The 16,325-nt window shown below is 45.0% G+C and overlaps 1 protein-coding gene across 1 annotated transcript in view; it reads right to left on the reverse strand.

Moving 5' to 3' along the window:
- PTPRN (protein tyrosine phosphatase receptor type N) overlaps window positions 1-16,325 on the reverse strand; it is a 56,399-nt gene that overhangs the window by 3,623 nt on the left and 36,451 nt on the right. Inside the window, exons 9-19 of the mRNA XM_089520462.1 lie at window positions 15,164-15,486; window positions 13,857-13,943; window positions 13,123-13,202; window positions 12,488-12,552; window positions 11,866-12,078; window positions 10,844-11,059; window positions 9,914-10,061; window positions 9,567-9,640; window positions 8,396-8,473; window positions 6,531-6,650; window positions 4,881-5,047 (exon numbers count right to left, since the gene is read on the reverse strand). Of these exons, the coding sequence (XP_089376588.1) occupies window positions 4,881-5,047; window positions 6,531-6,650; window positions 8,396-8,473; window positions 9,567-9,640; window positions 9,914-10,061; window positions 10,844-11,059; window positions 11,866-12,078; window positions 12,488-12,552; window positions 13,123-13,202; window positions 13,857-13,943; window positions 15,164-15,486 (1,571 nt within the window). The remainder of the gene's footprint in view (window positions 1-4,880; window positions 5,048-6,530; window positions 6,651-8,395; window positions 8,474-9,566; window positions 9,641-9,913; window positions 10,062-10,843; window positions 11,060-11,865; window positions 12,079-12,487; window positions 12,553-13,122; window positions 13,203-13,856; window positions 13,944-15,163; window positions 15,487-16,325) is intronic.

The raw sequence follows: 16,325 nt of genomic DNA on the forward strand, positions 1-16,325 counted from the left end.
CCACTGGGTGACCTTGGGCAAATCACACTTTCTCAGCTTTAGAGGAAGGCAAAAAGCACATGCCCTCTGAAGAAATCTTGCCAAGAAAACCCTGAGATAGATTTGCCTTAGGGGTGCCATACGTCCAAATAATTTGAAGGCACATGGCAACAACAAACCTACTAAATGATGCACTGTAGAGTAAAACTTTCTCTTCAATCTACCTTCCAAAACTGCCTTCAGATAACTCAAACAACTTCCTGTATGCACTTACAGCTTAATTTGAGTTCTTCCTTGGTGTGATTCACACATTTTGACAAGATGCAGTAAACAAATAACTCAAAATGGCTTGTACTATCCTTTATTATGTCTCACAAAAACATGCATTTATTTCACATATACTCATTAATCAAGGAAAGGAGGCCTCTGAAGTGAATGGTGTTTCCATTCAGCAACGTCAGGATGCAGTGTTATGGCCAGCCCTATTGTTAGGTCAGGTGAGATGCTTGCCTCCAAGAGCTGATCTGGTGCATCATGAATGAACAGTAATTTGTAGTTAGTGCTTTTTTCTTTTTGTTTTTACTACCAGGGAGTGGTTGTGGCAGGGAGATGTTTGCAGGAATTCCTGCCTCAAGTGCCAAAAGAACTTGGCAAGCTTTGAGTACTACTCATCTTCACTTGGGAAGTGGGATGAGGATACCATTTACTGCTTACTTGAAACAATACAATATTTTAGGCCAGGTCACTATTTATCTGTGGTCCTCATCATGCTAGGAACTGAACACCTTGTTCCTCAGGATAAGTAATGTTGTCATCATTATTTTGCATTGATTGTTCTCTCTTCCTGTAGTACGGTTGCCAGGCTGAATACAGGATGGGACTCCTTTAACCTTAATCCTAACAGACTGTGGTGTTAGATCAGGTACCATAAAACTCTGTTAAGAATGATAAAGGTACTTTTCATTTCTTACCTTCCAAACTCTGCCTGCACCCTCGCTCTCCACCAGCGAGGCAAAAGCTGTATTTAGAGGAGAAGACTGTGGCTAAAAGTTGGACTTTGGATGGCAAAAGAAGACTGGTAACTTCATTTATGACACACTACAAAAGACGATAATGCTTGGGAAGGCAGAATGCAGTAGGAAAAGAAGAAGACTTCATCACAGGTGGATCAACTCAATCAAGGAACCCATGGCACTGAGTCTGCAAGATCTGATTGTATGACTAGTCTCTCATTCATGGGGTCACCATAGGTTGACGCTGACTTGACAGTGGTTAACAACAACAAACTTCATCCTACTTGACAGAGTTTTATGTTACCTATCTTGCACCACAATCTATTTAAGATTAAAGTTACAGGAACCCTGTCCCATACCCAATCTGGTAAACTACCCTGTAGGAGCAGAATATTTGCTCTCTTGTAACTGGCTGCAAAATTGAACTCTTCACTGATAGCATTTTATGGTCTTCAATTGTTATTTTTGCTTGCTCAGTGAAATCTCCCCATCAACATGTATGTGAGCTGTATGACATAAGATCATGTTGTCAAATCATTTGGACAATGAAAAATATATCAGATGAAATATATAAAAAGGTGAGGTTTGGGGGCTGGGTATTTTGAAGTGGTGTTGGAGATTAAGAAAACAAAATATGTTTTTGTTCTTCAGTGCACCTTTTAGTTCAGGTGTGGCCAAAGTGTGGACCTCCAGATGTTTGCTCTCTTTGCAACTCCTCAGTATTAGCTATGATAGCTGGCATTGATGGAAGTAGCAATCCAACATCCCCTGGAGAGCTGCACTTTGCCCAGCCCAGCCACATATTAACCAGCATAGCTGTGCAGGAAAGAATCCTCTCCATTTCAGAGTGACCCCACTTGACATTTACATGTAGACACATTCCTCACAAAAATCAAAGGCTCTTTACCCATACAAAAATCCCATAATTCCTGAGCACTTCCTGCCTTAAAGCATGAACCCTCCATCCACCCACATCCACAGCTCATGGTAACCCTCATTTTTCAGTGGAAATGTGCATAAAATAGAGAAAGAGAGAGCAGCCAGACTCAGGGTGTGTCTCTCTTCTGCCCCAGTGGACAAGGAAGTGAGCAGAAGGTGGGGCAAAACTGTAGCCTGGCCCCTGTTCTGTTCCATGCAGCTGGCACAGCGGCCAATGATCACTTTTGTGACTATGCAACTGGGCCAGGATTACTAGCTGCAAATCACAAAAATGACACTGACGGCTGTGAAAGAAAGAGAGAGAAAAGGAAGGAAGGAAGAGGAGGAACGGTGGTGGTAGTAGTGGTTAAGGAGAGAGAGTGAGTATGGGATAATGCAGGCAGAGAGGAAAGAACAAAGGAGGCTCCAGAGTGTGCTTCTCACAAGGTGAGCCTCACAGAGAGAGCAGCATCAAATGGGCCACAGCTAGGGGAACACAGGCAGAGCTGAGGGCAAAACCGGATCCTCTCAAACAGCAGCTTGCTGGGTATGCATGTGCACTGGAATCCCAAATGCCACAGACCCTGATTTATGAGCCCAGAAGGCATCAAGAAAACATGGAACCCGCTCCGAAGCCCTTGGCATCCTCTCCTCCCTATCATTTTCCAAGCATGAAGCCGCAAACAAAAAACATTTCTACCAGTTCCTGAAATGCAAAAGCGGTGGTATCACATGCCAGAGATGCCTGTTGTAATGTCTGCCTGGTGAGATTAAAAAACAAAAACAAAACAGTTGCACAACTGCACCCAACGCCAACCTCAACACCAGCACAGATGTCAAGCCAACAGGAGTCCCCCTGCCTTGCCTGAGGAGGATGGGTGAATGCAAGAAGAAAGGATCACATGGGAGGGATAAGACAGAACGGATAAAACAGGTTAGAATAACTTCAAAAGCAGATTGCATAAAATGCCAGCGATTGGCCAACCAGTACACAGAAGTTAAGGAAAATATCCCACAGCAGCCTTGTGGTGTTCTCTCTATTTCCACCCTTCCATAATGCATTTATCTATCGGGCCTCATTGGATAAGGAGATGAAAATAAGTCACCAACCATGGGTCAATCTGACACACTTCTAAATGTGAACCCTTGGCTGCTCATAGAAAACATGCCGAGTAATCACACCCATGAGCATAATTGCTAAGCATACTGCTTAGTTTTTGTGATGGTGGAAACTGGATTTAGGGGACAGGGGTGCCATTGCAGGTCTGAATGGGGAGGGCAGAAGATCCCACAGAAAGGTTAAAAGCCCCACTCTCGGGAACTTGCTGTGATGATAATGAACATTAAATTGATATTTTGGTGTGTGCATTTCAAGAGCATTTGTGATGATTAAGTGCTTACTCTTTCTACTAAAAAGAGATCTGGATAACCTGGAGGTATAAATTGCAGCTGGCCTGAAAAATACAAAGGGAGAACCTGCTCCTCCACTCTTGTCCCTAAATGATACCCCTTCAGAATGCATAGAATCCAGCTACATACTTCCCATGTCTTTTTTCAACTGTCAAGCAGTCATGAAAACTCTCCTTGCATTAGGGGCACTTATGTGGTGCTTTTCCTAGTTTGCCTGTTATGAAGCCTACATTTTCCAGAAGGCATTTCAGGAACTGAAGACAGTGCAAAAGCAGCATCCTTCCTACCAGTAAATGTTGCTACATTTGTGAACATGCAACAACCTCTTGATGCATCAAGTCCCCCTGCTCATCTATTCCCTCAGCAACTCAGAGCATTAAGCATAACAAATCCAAAACATCCCCTCCCCACATCATCAGCATCTGAGGTTACGTTCTCCAAAGGCAATGCTACACAACTGGAAAGGGTTCTTTGGCTGCATTAACAGTCTGCACTGCTCACCTCTCTGTCTCCTGATACAGAACTGCGGCTGTTACTCCTAAAGCCTCTATTGGCTCCTTAACCATGCTGCCTTTATAAGCCAGAACTGAATTAAGCAGAGAAAATTCCCAAAGGCACTATATTTCCCCCCAAGGCACTATATTTCTATTTCCCCAGCTATTATGGCTTCCATCAGAACTGCTTCTCTGTTCATCAGGACCTTCCTTACAGCAAAGTTGAAGCTATTACTCCAGCTGCTGACCATTAAAAGAAAACCACACACATAGTGTGCTCTGTTGTAATGTACTTTTGAAAGAGTATAAGTGATGTTAATAGCCAGCATGTGCAAACAGTTGCTAAAGAGGCCCTGATGATTGCCTTTGGGAGGAAAGGAAAAATAGGCCACTTTAAACAAAAATTAGCATTCAACTGTGGGGAAGGAAGTAGAGTGTAAGACTTACAATATCTTATGGGACCCAACATTATCCTAGACTGGGGTGCAATGTGTGCCCCTCCAGATTTTTTTGGACTGCAGCTCCCACCATCCCTCACGGATGTCTATGTTGATTAGGGCTGATGAGTGTTGCAGTCCAAAACTGTCTTGGAGGTCCATAACTTACTCCTCTCTGTCATCCCCCCCAAAACAAAACTGAGTTAGGTTCTACTTGTGTCAGTTGTTTCCAAAGGATGACTGGCTCGTATTAAAAGAAACAAGAGGGCACAACTTCTCTCCTGGTCCTCTGACATGGGGGCACTGTCACCCATTTTTGTGAGCCACATAGAAGGTTTCCAAGAGCTCTTCTTCCCAAATCACCTGCTGCTCAATCCCTTTCCTTACAAAAGCTCCCAACGTTGTCCCTGGGTAACAACTCTTTCTGACCATCTTTTTGTTATCAGAGAGAATTGCCACAAAGAATCTGCAGCCCAGTATTGCACATATGCTGGAACTCAGCTATACAAGCTCTTATTTTTCGCTTTCTCCTTTTCCCCCAAGGTTGGCCCCAGATGACATGCAGCAAAGACCATCCCAGGCATTTCATCCCAGTGGAGGAAGTGGGGAGCTGGGGGGAAATCCCGCACCTGCGGAAGTCTAGAAGAGGCCGTGTGGTGGTGGGGATGCCGTCTGCTGGCCAGCTCAGGAAGTGAAACTGCGTCAAAGTCCGGGTCTCCTGAGACTGCACATTCTTCAGGTAGAAGCTGCGCACCAGGAAATCCTCACACCAGATGTGTTCTGAGACCAGGTTCACCTGAATGGAGATATCAGAGTTTGCAGATGCGGGGAGGAGGGAGAATAAAAACAGGGCACTCACTTCTAGCCTTGATCTTTTACACTAATCATTTCTACCCAAGGCATCCAAGCTTTCATTTGTGTTTCCTCCTCAGATGCTTTATTATTCTGTTCAATCTTAGCCAGCTCAGATGATAGTAAAGAGTGTTGGAAATTGCAGTGCAACAATATATGCTCCATGATTTCCACCCATGGGTCAAAGTGAAACTTTGTACATGTAGGGAAAAGAGCAGGGCAGAAACAGTAGGGGACACAATGGTTACGCAAGTAAACAAAGTATGCACAGCTAGGATTTAGAGGTCTGCTTCTCCCAGGGATGCTGACCTGGAGCATTTCAATCTCACAAGGCCCTTGCAGAACTCTTTGTGCCAACCACCTCACTTGCTTCTCTATAGAGTAGGGCATTCTGGCCATGGGAATTACAAAATCATGTGAAACAGTTAGGAAGCTTGATCAGAGGTGGGAAATGCCTTAATCTGGCAAGGCAGGCAGGGAAACAGGCAGACAGAAAACAGGACAATTTAACATCCAGTTACTCAGGAGCCAGTTTGTTTTTTTACACTGAACATGGGGAAACTGCTGGACTGCTCAAAAGGGATGTGGGATTTGATTCAAATAGACAGAAGCTACTTAATAAGAGATTGCTGCTACAGGAGGGAGGGAAGAAGGAAATGGACCCATCAGAGATGCCATTCTGAGATGGCATGTTTTCCATAATGTAGTCATGGAGCTTGGAAGGATTACTTTTTTGGACTGCACATCTTAGTTATCATCAACAGAGCCACAGCCAAGATAGCCCACACACAGATAGGGGGAAGTGCATGACTGCCATCTAGGGGGCCAGATACGACTCATGGATAGCCAACAGTCTGCAGATGAAAGGCAAAGCAAACTCACAACACTCTTGTTTCGTAAGTATCTCATAAATAAGGCAGTCATATAATTCTGGGCACAGCAGCCTAGATGCCCTAAACTAAGAAACCAGATCCCATCTAATCTTGGAAGTTGAGCAGGCTCAGCTCTGATTAGTACTTGGATGGGACACTGCTAATGAATATCAGGTGCTACAGGCTGTATTCCAGAGGAAGGAACTGGCAAATTCACCTCTGAGGATTCTTTGCCCAAGAAAACCCTATAAAATTCATAGAGTTGACAGGTGACTTGAAGATGCACATATATTTCTGGGCAATGGAAGCTGGTGGCTCTCAAGTTCAGTGGGGCTGTGAATCCACTCTAGGTTTCAGTCTGAACTATATGAGAACAATCCATGGTTTTTAACCCTATCCCAAAATTAGTTTCAGCATCTTAGACAGCTCTATTAAAGACAGAATACATTCATCACCAACGAAAGCCACCAGTTCCCATTGGTTCACGGCTGTCACTTTTAACACAAAGATGCAAAGTTACGCAGGCCTTTGGAGACAGCGACTTTTCTGGCTCACCTCATAGATGTGGTACAGTGAGGACCCCTCATCTGGCCAATAACGGTCACACTGCTTGACACCGTCCTCCACCAGTGGACTCAGCATTACAATGACAGTGCAGCCATTTTCCCACACCATCTGCAAAGAACCAACAGACATGACCGGGGCTACCTCACAGTATTGTTGTGAGCATACAGTGCAGATCAGGACAGCAAAGTCAGCTGCCTTGAGTTCGCTAGCAGAAAGGTGGGATATATATAGCCAACAAATAAATGATTGCCATTCCCATGCCCCTAAAGTAGGTCCCACTCTTTTGAAGGCTGAAAAAATGTAGAATCCAAACCATGATGGAATGAGATAGAAGGAGACGGGGCACAGAGAATGTGGACAATGGACAACAATAAAACAATCTAGCATTCAGGAGACAAAAGACTTTTTCTCTCTCTCATCCCGTCACCCTCAGCCCACTCCCACAATGGACCTTCCTCATTTCATACAGGATGTGAGTCAGTCTGGCCTGAAATTCAACCCAAAGTCCTTTGTGAATTTGTGCAAGGATACACAATTTAAGTGCTCCCGTAGCCACATCTGCTACTGTACAGTGCACAGAATTTAGCATATTGACAATTTCTGATTCTATGTTTTTTTTAAAAAGCAAAGGTACATGTGACAGTGCCTCATGATTGAAGAATTATATTTGGATACTTATAGGCCACACCTAGTACAATTCAGAATTTACAGCAGTGGTAGGAATTGTGCTGGATTGCAAGCTCCAGCAACCCTAGGTAAAGTCACCATTGATGAAGACTGCTGGGAGTTGCAGTCCAACATCTGGGAGGTAGCACAATTCACAGAATCATAGAACCATCCAGTCCAACTCCCTGCCATGCAGGAACTCACAATCAAAGCACCCCTGACAGATGATCATCCAGCCTCTGTTTAAAGACCTCCAAAGGAGACCCCACCACATTCTGAGGTGGAGTAATTGATTCAGGTCAACCTATATCGATTTCCACCCAGTTTAGAGAGACAAGATAGCTAGGACATTCAGGATTTTTGTGCTCCTTATCTTCTCACTCTTGTACATCTTCATAGCCAGATGCAAATTGATCACTGCAGTATGAGAGTCCTGAAGGACACCAGCAGATGTCATCATTTCATGTCTAATATGAGGACATAGCCAGATGCTTCTTCAGATGCTGCTCATTGTCAAGCATGGAACTGGGGCAAGGCAGCTTCAGGCCTTTCTCTATAAATTGGAGAGGGGGACTTTGGATGCTGCCGTGTGAAGATAACACCAATTGCCACAGCACAAAAAAGGACATCTACACATGGAAGAGAAACGTATGCATTTGGATAGCCCTGCCAGAACTCTGGGCTGTATTTGTCACCCACATACCCACCAGTGTCCCAGAATGGAAATTTTTTTTTACTGCAGCCTTTGTCAACCTGATATACTTCAGATGGGTCAGAATATATGTCCCATCATTCCCAGCTAGTGTGGTATTGCTAGGCACTGTAGTGTGACATTCTTCAAGAATAGCAAATAAGGGAGGCTGCCATACAGACTATTCAATGACTCTGCTTACTCTAAGAACTCTAAATGAATTACTGTGAAAGGAAGGGTCAACCTACATCAAACAAAATATCAGGCAGGATGTTCTCCTAAATGTTTTCCCAGACAGCATATGAAAGAGTTCCGAAACATTACCTTTTTATTGTATAACACAAAGAATCTCCCATCCAAACATGGGATTGTATGGAACAGTAGAAATGACTTTACCAAGTTCTATACAGGAATAAGGTCCCCAAATGTTAAAATCCTTGGCACTATCACCACCTCCAGTCAAATCAATCCCCAGTTAAGCTGCCCGTCAACTCACCTGCCAGAAATCAGCAATGGTGTGTGATAAGGGCCCCTGAGTAGCAAGGTAAGCTGGCATCCGTGGATCATGGTCAATCTGTAATGTTAAGAGCAGGCACTATAGGCTTCCAAGAGGGAGGGAAAGACAGGGAAAGACTAAGCCCAGAATGAGAGACAGCAGTCTTAAGGAGCCAGACTCTAAACAGGTATTTGCTGAAGATTGGCAATTAGCCTTCTCTAATTTGGCGCCCCCTAAAATAGGTTGGACTACAACCTCCCAATCTTTCCCATCAGATGATAGAAGCAGTCCAACATGTCTGGAAGGGGCTACACTGGTGAAGACTGTTTGACTTTGCTCACCATGGTCGCTATTATTAGACATCTTGCATGGCACAACAACCAGATTTTTCTGTTCTGACAAATGATTAGAAATACAATCCATCCTTACGAAATATCATTCCAAAAGCTCACTAATCCATAACCATCAAGACATGTGATCTACCTACATTGTCAAATTGACTTGTTTGGAAGATGAATAACTATGCATTATAGCCAGTTTTCAGGGGGAAGGGAAAGGCAGAGAAGAGAAAGATCAAAGCCAGTCAGTCTCATGTATGTAACACTTAACTATTGCACTTAACAACACATATTACTACCTAGACACACTTTTTAAATCTCCTGACTGAAGGCAGAAAGAGAGAGTCATACAATCCCCTTCCGAAGTCAAGAGATTATGCAGAAAGTCTGAAAAAGAAGCATTTAGATAAGCAGATCAGAAGCTGTTTAACTGGGAAGTGCAAGACTTCACACTAAGAAGTGTGAAGGTGTACTTGATTCTAGAAGGCAGGTGGCAGACAATACTTAGGGTGATTCTTTCTCCCACATTGGCAATACTAGGGTGGAGAGGGGGAAAACTTACAAACAAAAATAAGCCACTTGCACTCAATGAAAGAGCCACAGGGAACAGAACAGCAGAGGTAGATGTTCTTTCATTTATCATGGGCTTGGTACACTTAAATCAAATTTGGGGAACCTAGGATCTTTGGATGGGCCAATTTCAAAGAACCGATAGGTCGTAACAGGAGTGGGAGAGATTCTTTCTCATAATGGGGCAATAAGACTAGATTTAAATGGGTTTTGAGAATGCAGTGGAATGTCAAAGTTGTGAATCTAGGTGTTTTGTCACTCACAATAGGACTGGCATTGATGAAGTCACTCCGAGATGGGTTGCTCTCTGCTTTCAGCTTTATGCGGGCATGGTCATCTGGGAACAACATAAAATAAAATGAGTCAATGCAAAAGGCCCCACTGGGACAGGTGGAAATGTTGGAGGTTATCTGTCAATGCAGAACTTCTTCAAGAATGAGAGCCTTCACCCACCCAAATTAAAAAAAAATGAAAATCATGGGTCAAATTAGTCAATCAGGTCTACATCCCAGCCCCATTATGCCTGTGAAGGTCTTGAAAACAGGAATGCTACCAGGGCTGGGGCAGCTCTGGCCTATCTGTCCATGTACAATGGCTGTTAGGTACTCACAGGGCACATAATCTGGGTTTCGGTTTTTCTTGACATTGGCTTCGCAATGGGCAGCATCACAGGCATTAGGCTCAGCCTGGTATGCACATAGTGCTTGCCACTCCTTGGCTAGCCGATCCCGATTGCGTAGGTGATCTTCCATGTATGCCTGTGGGAGGTGGGGGGTGGGAATGATTATAAAGTTATCATCTCCTGAATTGTCCAAGTGCAAGAAAACTCTCTCTATATCTGGACTACAACTCCACAGAATCCCCAAGTTACTATGGCTACTGGCCTATTGGCTTAGGATTTCTAAGAGCTGTGATCTAAAGTAGTAACATTTCCAAACTTTGACACCCAAAAGATAAACTGTCAATATACAACCCAAAGCGGTAAAGCACATATTTTGCATATAGATGGTCCCAAGTTTTTAGTCTTTGTATTTTTAGAGAGCGTCAGGAAAGAACCTCTATATAAAACTCTGGAGAGCCACTGCCAGTCAGTGTCAATTATTCTGTAGTAAACAGACCAGTGATTCTCGACTTTTGGTCCTCCATTTATTTTGGACTTCAGCTCCCATAAGCCCCAGCCAACTTGGCCAACAGTCAGGAATTATGGGAGTTCAAGTCCAAATCATCTGGCAGACAAAAAATTGGGTATCACTGACAGTAGACCAATGATCCAACTCAGTATAAGGCACCTTCCTCTGTTCTTATGACAGCAGAATACTTGGCTGCTTCTGCTTACTCTCTAAAATGAGAGGTCCCATCCAGCTTGACATTACCCCCACCATTTGTCATTTTGCAACACAGGAGATGTAGCAATGGAAGTTCTGGCTGTTGCAAAGCTGTATCCTGAAAGCTCACTCATGTTAAGCTTTCCCCTCAACATACATACATGTGCGTACACACACGCATGTACCTGCACATGCCAAATGCTAGTTTGCCTCACCAGAATCATGTGACCAGTGGAGATGTCCATGTTGGACTGTACGGGCTCCTCGCACCAGGATGGTGTGCTGCTGTGGGAGCTGGGGCTGGCCTGGGGTGCGTCGCTGAATTGGGAGGAGACGCTGCTGACGCGGGAATTGTCGGCTGGGGCAGGGGGTGGAGGTGCTTCTGCACGGCCAAACAGTGATTTGGCAGCCATGTGTTGCCGACAAAGCTCCTGTGGGAAAGACCTCAGCTGAAACAACTACTCCACACTCACCAGGATGAGCTAACACAGGGAGGGGCAACCCTTACAAAGCAAACACCAGTCCTGAGCTGGCCAAAGACACCCTCACCCCCACTCCCAATCCCAAACACCCTTATCGCTGCACTTAAGAGTAGCTAACATAGGTATACAGGGCATCAATGATTAGGGAATGACTCATTTTTGTCAGCTGAGGGGTCGGGTATATACAATCTGTTCATCCAAAGAAACCAGGACCTAGCTGTCTAGGGGTTGTCTGAGGGCAACGTAGTCAGAGTGTGATGATTAGGAAGCCGGATGATTAGGAAGAGTGGGCCTGGCCTGATGACAGCAAACAGGAAGAGAAACTGTGTAATGTAGAGGCAAGAGCACTAGAATGGGAATTGGAAGATCTAGGCTGAAGTCCCCACTGAACCATGAAAATCTGCAGGGTAACCTTGGACCAGTCACTCTCTCAGCCTGACCTACCACAGGGATTGTGGTGAGGATAAAGTGAGGAAGAGAAGAGCCACATGTACTGCCTTGTATTCACTGGGGAACAGGTGGGGAATAAATGTTAACTAATACATAAATAGATGCATATGCCAACTGTTCTTTGAGGTTCTCCTCACACTACTTCTTGTGAATTAATCCTAATTCTTGATTCCTTGCAAGTGGCAGGGTGGGTTCTCCCCTCCTGCACCTTCCCCACATTCCTAGCACACTCCAGCAATCACAGAAGACTGCTCTTTGATCCCTGCCCCCTAAAGTGCCCACTGAAGTGCCCACTGAAGTGATACCTGATACTCAAAGGTGCTGTCAGCAGCTCCCTCGGGGCCCAGCCCTGCCAGGCGCTCCTTCTCCCGCTGTTTGGCATGTTGGCGCAAGCAGAAGATCACTGCAGCAGCAATAACAACACCAGCTACACAGGCCAGTAACACGAAGGTGAGCAGTACAGAGCGAAATGTGTCCCCAAAGTGTGTGGGATGTGGATAGGTTGCAGCTTCATTGCGCTATGGGGCGACATGAATCAGAACTGACATTTCATTGGGGAAAAGAAGAGACTTTTACAATAACCACAAGACAAAGAGGTCAACACATATCTCCATTTGTGGCTGTTCCATCACCAGATCAAAATATGTACTCCACTTTCCCATGTTCTCTGCTTTCTTCCCCACACTTTTTCCATCCTTCAATTGCATGCTTTCTTCTATCCTGCCAAACTACTACATCCTGCAGGCATTGCAACATGCTCCCTCTCCCAGACTCCAAGAACTTTAGCACGCTTACCCCACATGCAGACCTCCTGAACTGGCTAGGCGATGCTTGGTTCATGGATCACAATGGACCACATACTTCATAGCCCATCACTGACAAGGCTAAAAAACTTCTACATGGCCAAACGAATACATCCAGATTTACCTGTCCAACGCCCATCTGTAGGATCTTCACTCCCACCTCTGTCTCCAGTTGTGGCTTCACCAGTACTAGATGAAAAGGAAGGGGGGACAAGGAACAGAAAAACTGAATCCACATGGGAAGACTGTCCTTGGGGACAGGAGACAAGTAGAGCAACAGTTCTCAAAAGAGCAAGAACTAACAGATTGCTGGGCAAACTTGGAAAATTACTTTTGTTGGACTATTGGATGGGGTACTCTGGGGGTTCTCATTCAGAAGAAGTTAGTTTCCAAGCTCTAATGATGGGGAAATAAAAGCCCTTTTGAGTCTCTCAGGGATGGAGTGCCAATCCAGCAAAGCAACTCTTTATTTTCTTGGTTTGATATATAAATGGTGACTTCCTCCACTGACAGTTTACTTACTGAAGTACAAGTGGCAGGTGATATGGGAAGTTTTTCCATGAATATCCAGCCAGCTGAGCACAAGGGGTGGATAAGCGTACAAACAGCAGAGAAATGGAATGTGAAACAGGGTTTTAGGGGCATGCTCTGTCTCTTGGACAAGAGCTACCAGTCCCTGGTTAAAAACAGGAGGGGGTGATGGGTCTGTAACCAGATGGCTTCTCATACACTGTGAGCAATAATTTGCAGTCAGCTTACCAGCCCTGTTGGCCACATCACCCAGAGACAGGTTTTGATGGTTTTGACGGATGCGGAATGTGAGGGCTGGGCCCACAACACTGCAGGAGGAGAGGTCTGAGGTTACAAGAGTCCCCTTTCTACCCAAGTCTGCTCTTACCCAATAAATGTCTCCTTCTCTGCCCATTCTTGCAGGCTACCTATCTTTCTGTGATTTATCAATCACTCTTGACATCTAGTTTCCCTGGGGTTATCACAAGAGATCTCACACCCTCCTTGACATTCACTAATCACAGGTTGAAGGCCATTGTTACTCTGCTTTGCTTCAGGGTCAGAAGCAATGTCACCATGATGGTCCTGGATATGTTGAGGCCAAGATCCAAATTCACTTGTAAGCACATGACCACCCCTTGAGAAAGAGATGGAAAGCAGGAGTGCTGCTAGGATGCCCATAGGTTCCCTGCCCATGCAATAAGATTTTATTCAGGGTAACAAAATGCAATCAACAACTCCCAGACCACTTTAACTAACTCCTTCTATATAAACAAACAAGCACCTGACAACTTTCATCTAGTCCTGGGATAGGAGATTATAAGCTATACAAAAGGTACTGGGAAGGCCCTGAACACCTTTCTCCTTGAGATATGTCACCAGCATTTCTTCCTTCCTCTCTCGCCATGTCCTCCCCATCCTGAATCCCCAGAGGCAGGCACACACTCCAGTTCCATATGGATCCCTGCTTTTCAGTTACTTGCCTGATGTTGATGAAGCTAGCAGTAGACAAGTGCACATGCTCTGCCAGGATCTCCAGGAGCCTGATGCCAGCAGCAAGACCCAATGGCCTACAGAGGGAAGAGACAGAGTAGATCAGGAGCCAAAGTGGGGAGGGGGAGTACTGAGTGGCAGAAAACAGGACAGTAAAAGCTCCACCTGCCATATTTATATGTATTTGGTGAACGGGAGACAATCTTTCTCCTGCTGCCCAACCTGGAAGCAACCACAGGGCCCATACAGACAGACCAAAATAAAGCTGCCTCTGGTCACTTTGGAGGTATGCTGTTTAAATGATGCATGTGCCCTAAGAGGCCAGAAACCATGCCAAAGCCACACTCTAATCTTAAGGACTGGAATGCTGCTTTGGTGCAGCTTCTGGCCTCTTAAGATGTGTGTGCCATTTAAACAGAATACTTCAAAAGTGACCTGAAGCAGCTTTATTTTGGCCTGTCTGTATGGGCCCTTAGTGATTTGACCAAGTTGCAGCTGAGCTGATGTCAAGAGGAGACCAACCATGCTATCCAGCAGCTCACGTAAGATGTTAACTTCATATTATGGCTCAGTTCAGACTTGACAAATACCACCTCCCCCACACATTCCTATCAGAGGATTTGTGGGACTAGGTGAATCAGATCAAGGAAGCATACCTTATTTTCCTCAAACAAAGCTTATTTTCATTACTGAACTTCTGCTTGGTGTCCAGACCCTTCCTACATTATATCATCCTTCCCTCACCATTTTCTTGAGTTTTGTTCCCATTTCTCAGAAGGTATGTGTTTAACACATGCATTATATACCAATTGGCAGTTATTTCCTTGCTACAAGAGGCATTAACTACTGGTACAAATCAGTGTGCACCTGATTTTCAAACATCTGTTTGGGTTGCCAGTTTTGGCTGACATTGTATGCTTGCATCTTTTGACCTCATGCGTATACTAGCTAAATACATTTATTCCAGGGAGCCCTGGTGGCACAGAGGTTAAATGCCTGTATTGCAAGGTTGTGAGTTCAATCCCAGCCTGGCACAGCCAGGGTCAACTCAGCCTGGCATCCTTTTGAAGTTGCTAAAATGAGCACCCAGCTTGTTGGGGGCAATTAGCTTACACATTGTAAACTGCTTAGGGAGTGCTTAAGTGCACTGTTAAGCAGTATAGAAATGTACTCGCTTGCTATTACTATTCCCACCTCTCAAATATTAAAAGAGATTTACCTTGTCCCCCTCCGACTGACACTACCCATATTTCCTTGGCCCTCTATCCCCTTCCCAGGCCCCACTTCCCTCTCTCACTTCTGGTCGGTGACAATGTAGCCGTATTCCTCAGCAGCCAGTGCCGTCTCTGGCTGCTCCTCCTCCCTGTTGGGTCCTCCATATGTTGTGTGGCTCTTCTTCACGAACACCTGCCCCTCGAGGCCACTTGTGTCCTCCTTGCCAGGATAAAGAAGCTCCAGGTTTTCTGGGGAAGCTGTTGTTACTGCTATTCTGGCCTCAGTTGGGCCAACCATCTCCCCCTGTGCCTGTATTTGTCCCTCTGTGGGAATGGCACTAACGTGGCTCCCTTGAGAGGGCGGTGGCTCCAACTTTCCTCCATGTTGCATTTCAGCTTCTGTCGCCTGAGGAGAAAGAGGCTAATTAACTGCCAGTGATCAGTAATGCCAGTAACCATCATGTCCAAGTTGCAATAACCAGCTATCAATGGTTCTTTTTGTTTTGCAAATTGCTGAGAACCTCCGCCTGTCCCCATCCATTCTGTCATCAAAACTGCCCATTTATAAACTGGCTACAGAGGACAGCACTATGGATTGAAACAAGTGAACATAGGTGGATGAGTCCACTTTTCAGAACAAGGCAGAAGTTGGAAGAGTTTCTTTTTAGACTGCAACTCCCAGAAGCCAGAGTGCTGCCTAAGGGACTCAGGGGTGCAGGAATGGGTTCCAGGAGTTCTTGTTCCAAGAACTTTTCTAAAGGTCTGGGTGGTTCACCAGCTCAAGTTACACTCCCCCCCCCCCCCCCGCGCACTTTCTTCATCTTGCCACCAACAAACTGAAAGAAAAAAGTAATGCAACACCCTTCTAGTCAGATCTACTATCAGTCAGGGCATTTAATGAAGTGGGTATTGTTTTTTATCTTCAGATCATTTCTGACGTACAGAGGCACTAAGGCAAACCTATCATGGGAATTTCTTGGCAAGACTTCTTCAGAGGGGATTTGCTTTTGCCTCTCTCTGACACTGAGAGCATGTGCCTTGTCCAAGGTCACCCAGTGGGTTTCATGGTTATGACCCTGGTCTCCAGAATCATAGTCAGCCAACTATACCATGCTGCTGCTCTGTGAAGTGGGTTACCATCACTTAGCTAAATTGTATTCTTTAAGATGTCACAAATTCTTTCATTGGGTAATGTTGTCAGAACTGGACTAGCATGACTTGAGGCTGATTCTATTAATTTCTTAT

This window comes from Sceloporus occidentalis, unplaced genomic scaffold (genome assembly GCF_023333645.1).
Source record: "Sceloporus occidentalis isolate IW3139 unplaced genomic scaffold, rSceOcc1.0.p SCAF_4, whole genome shotgun sequence".
Taxonomy (NCBI): Eukaryota; Metazoa; Chordata; class Lepidosauria; order Squamata; family Phrynosomatidae; genus Sceloporus; species Sceloporus occidentalis.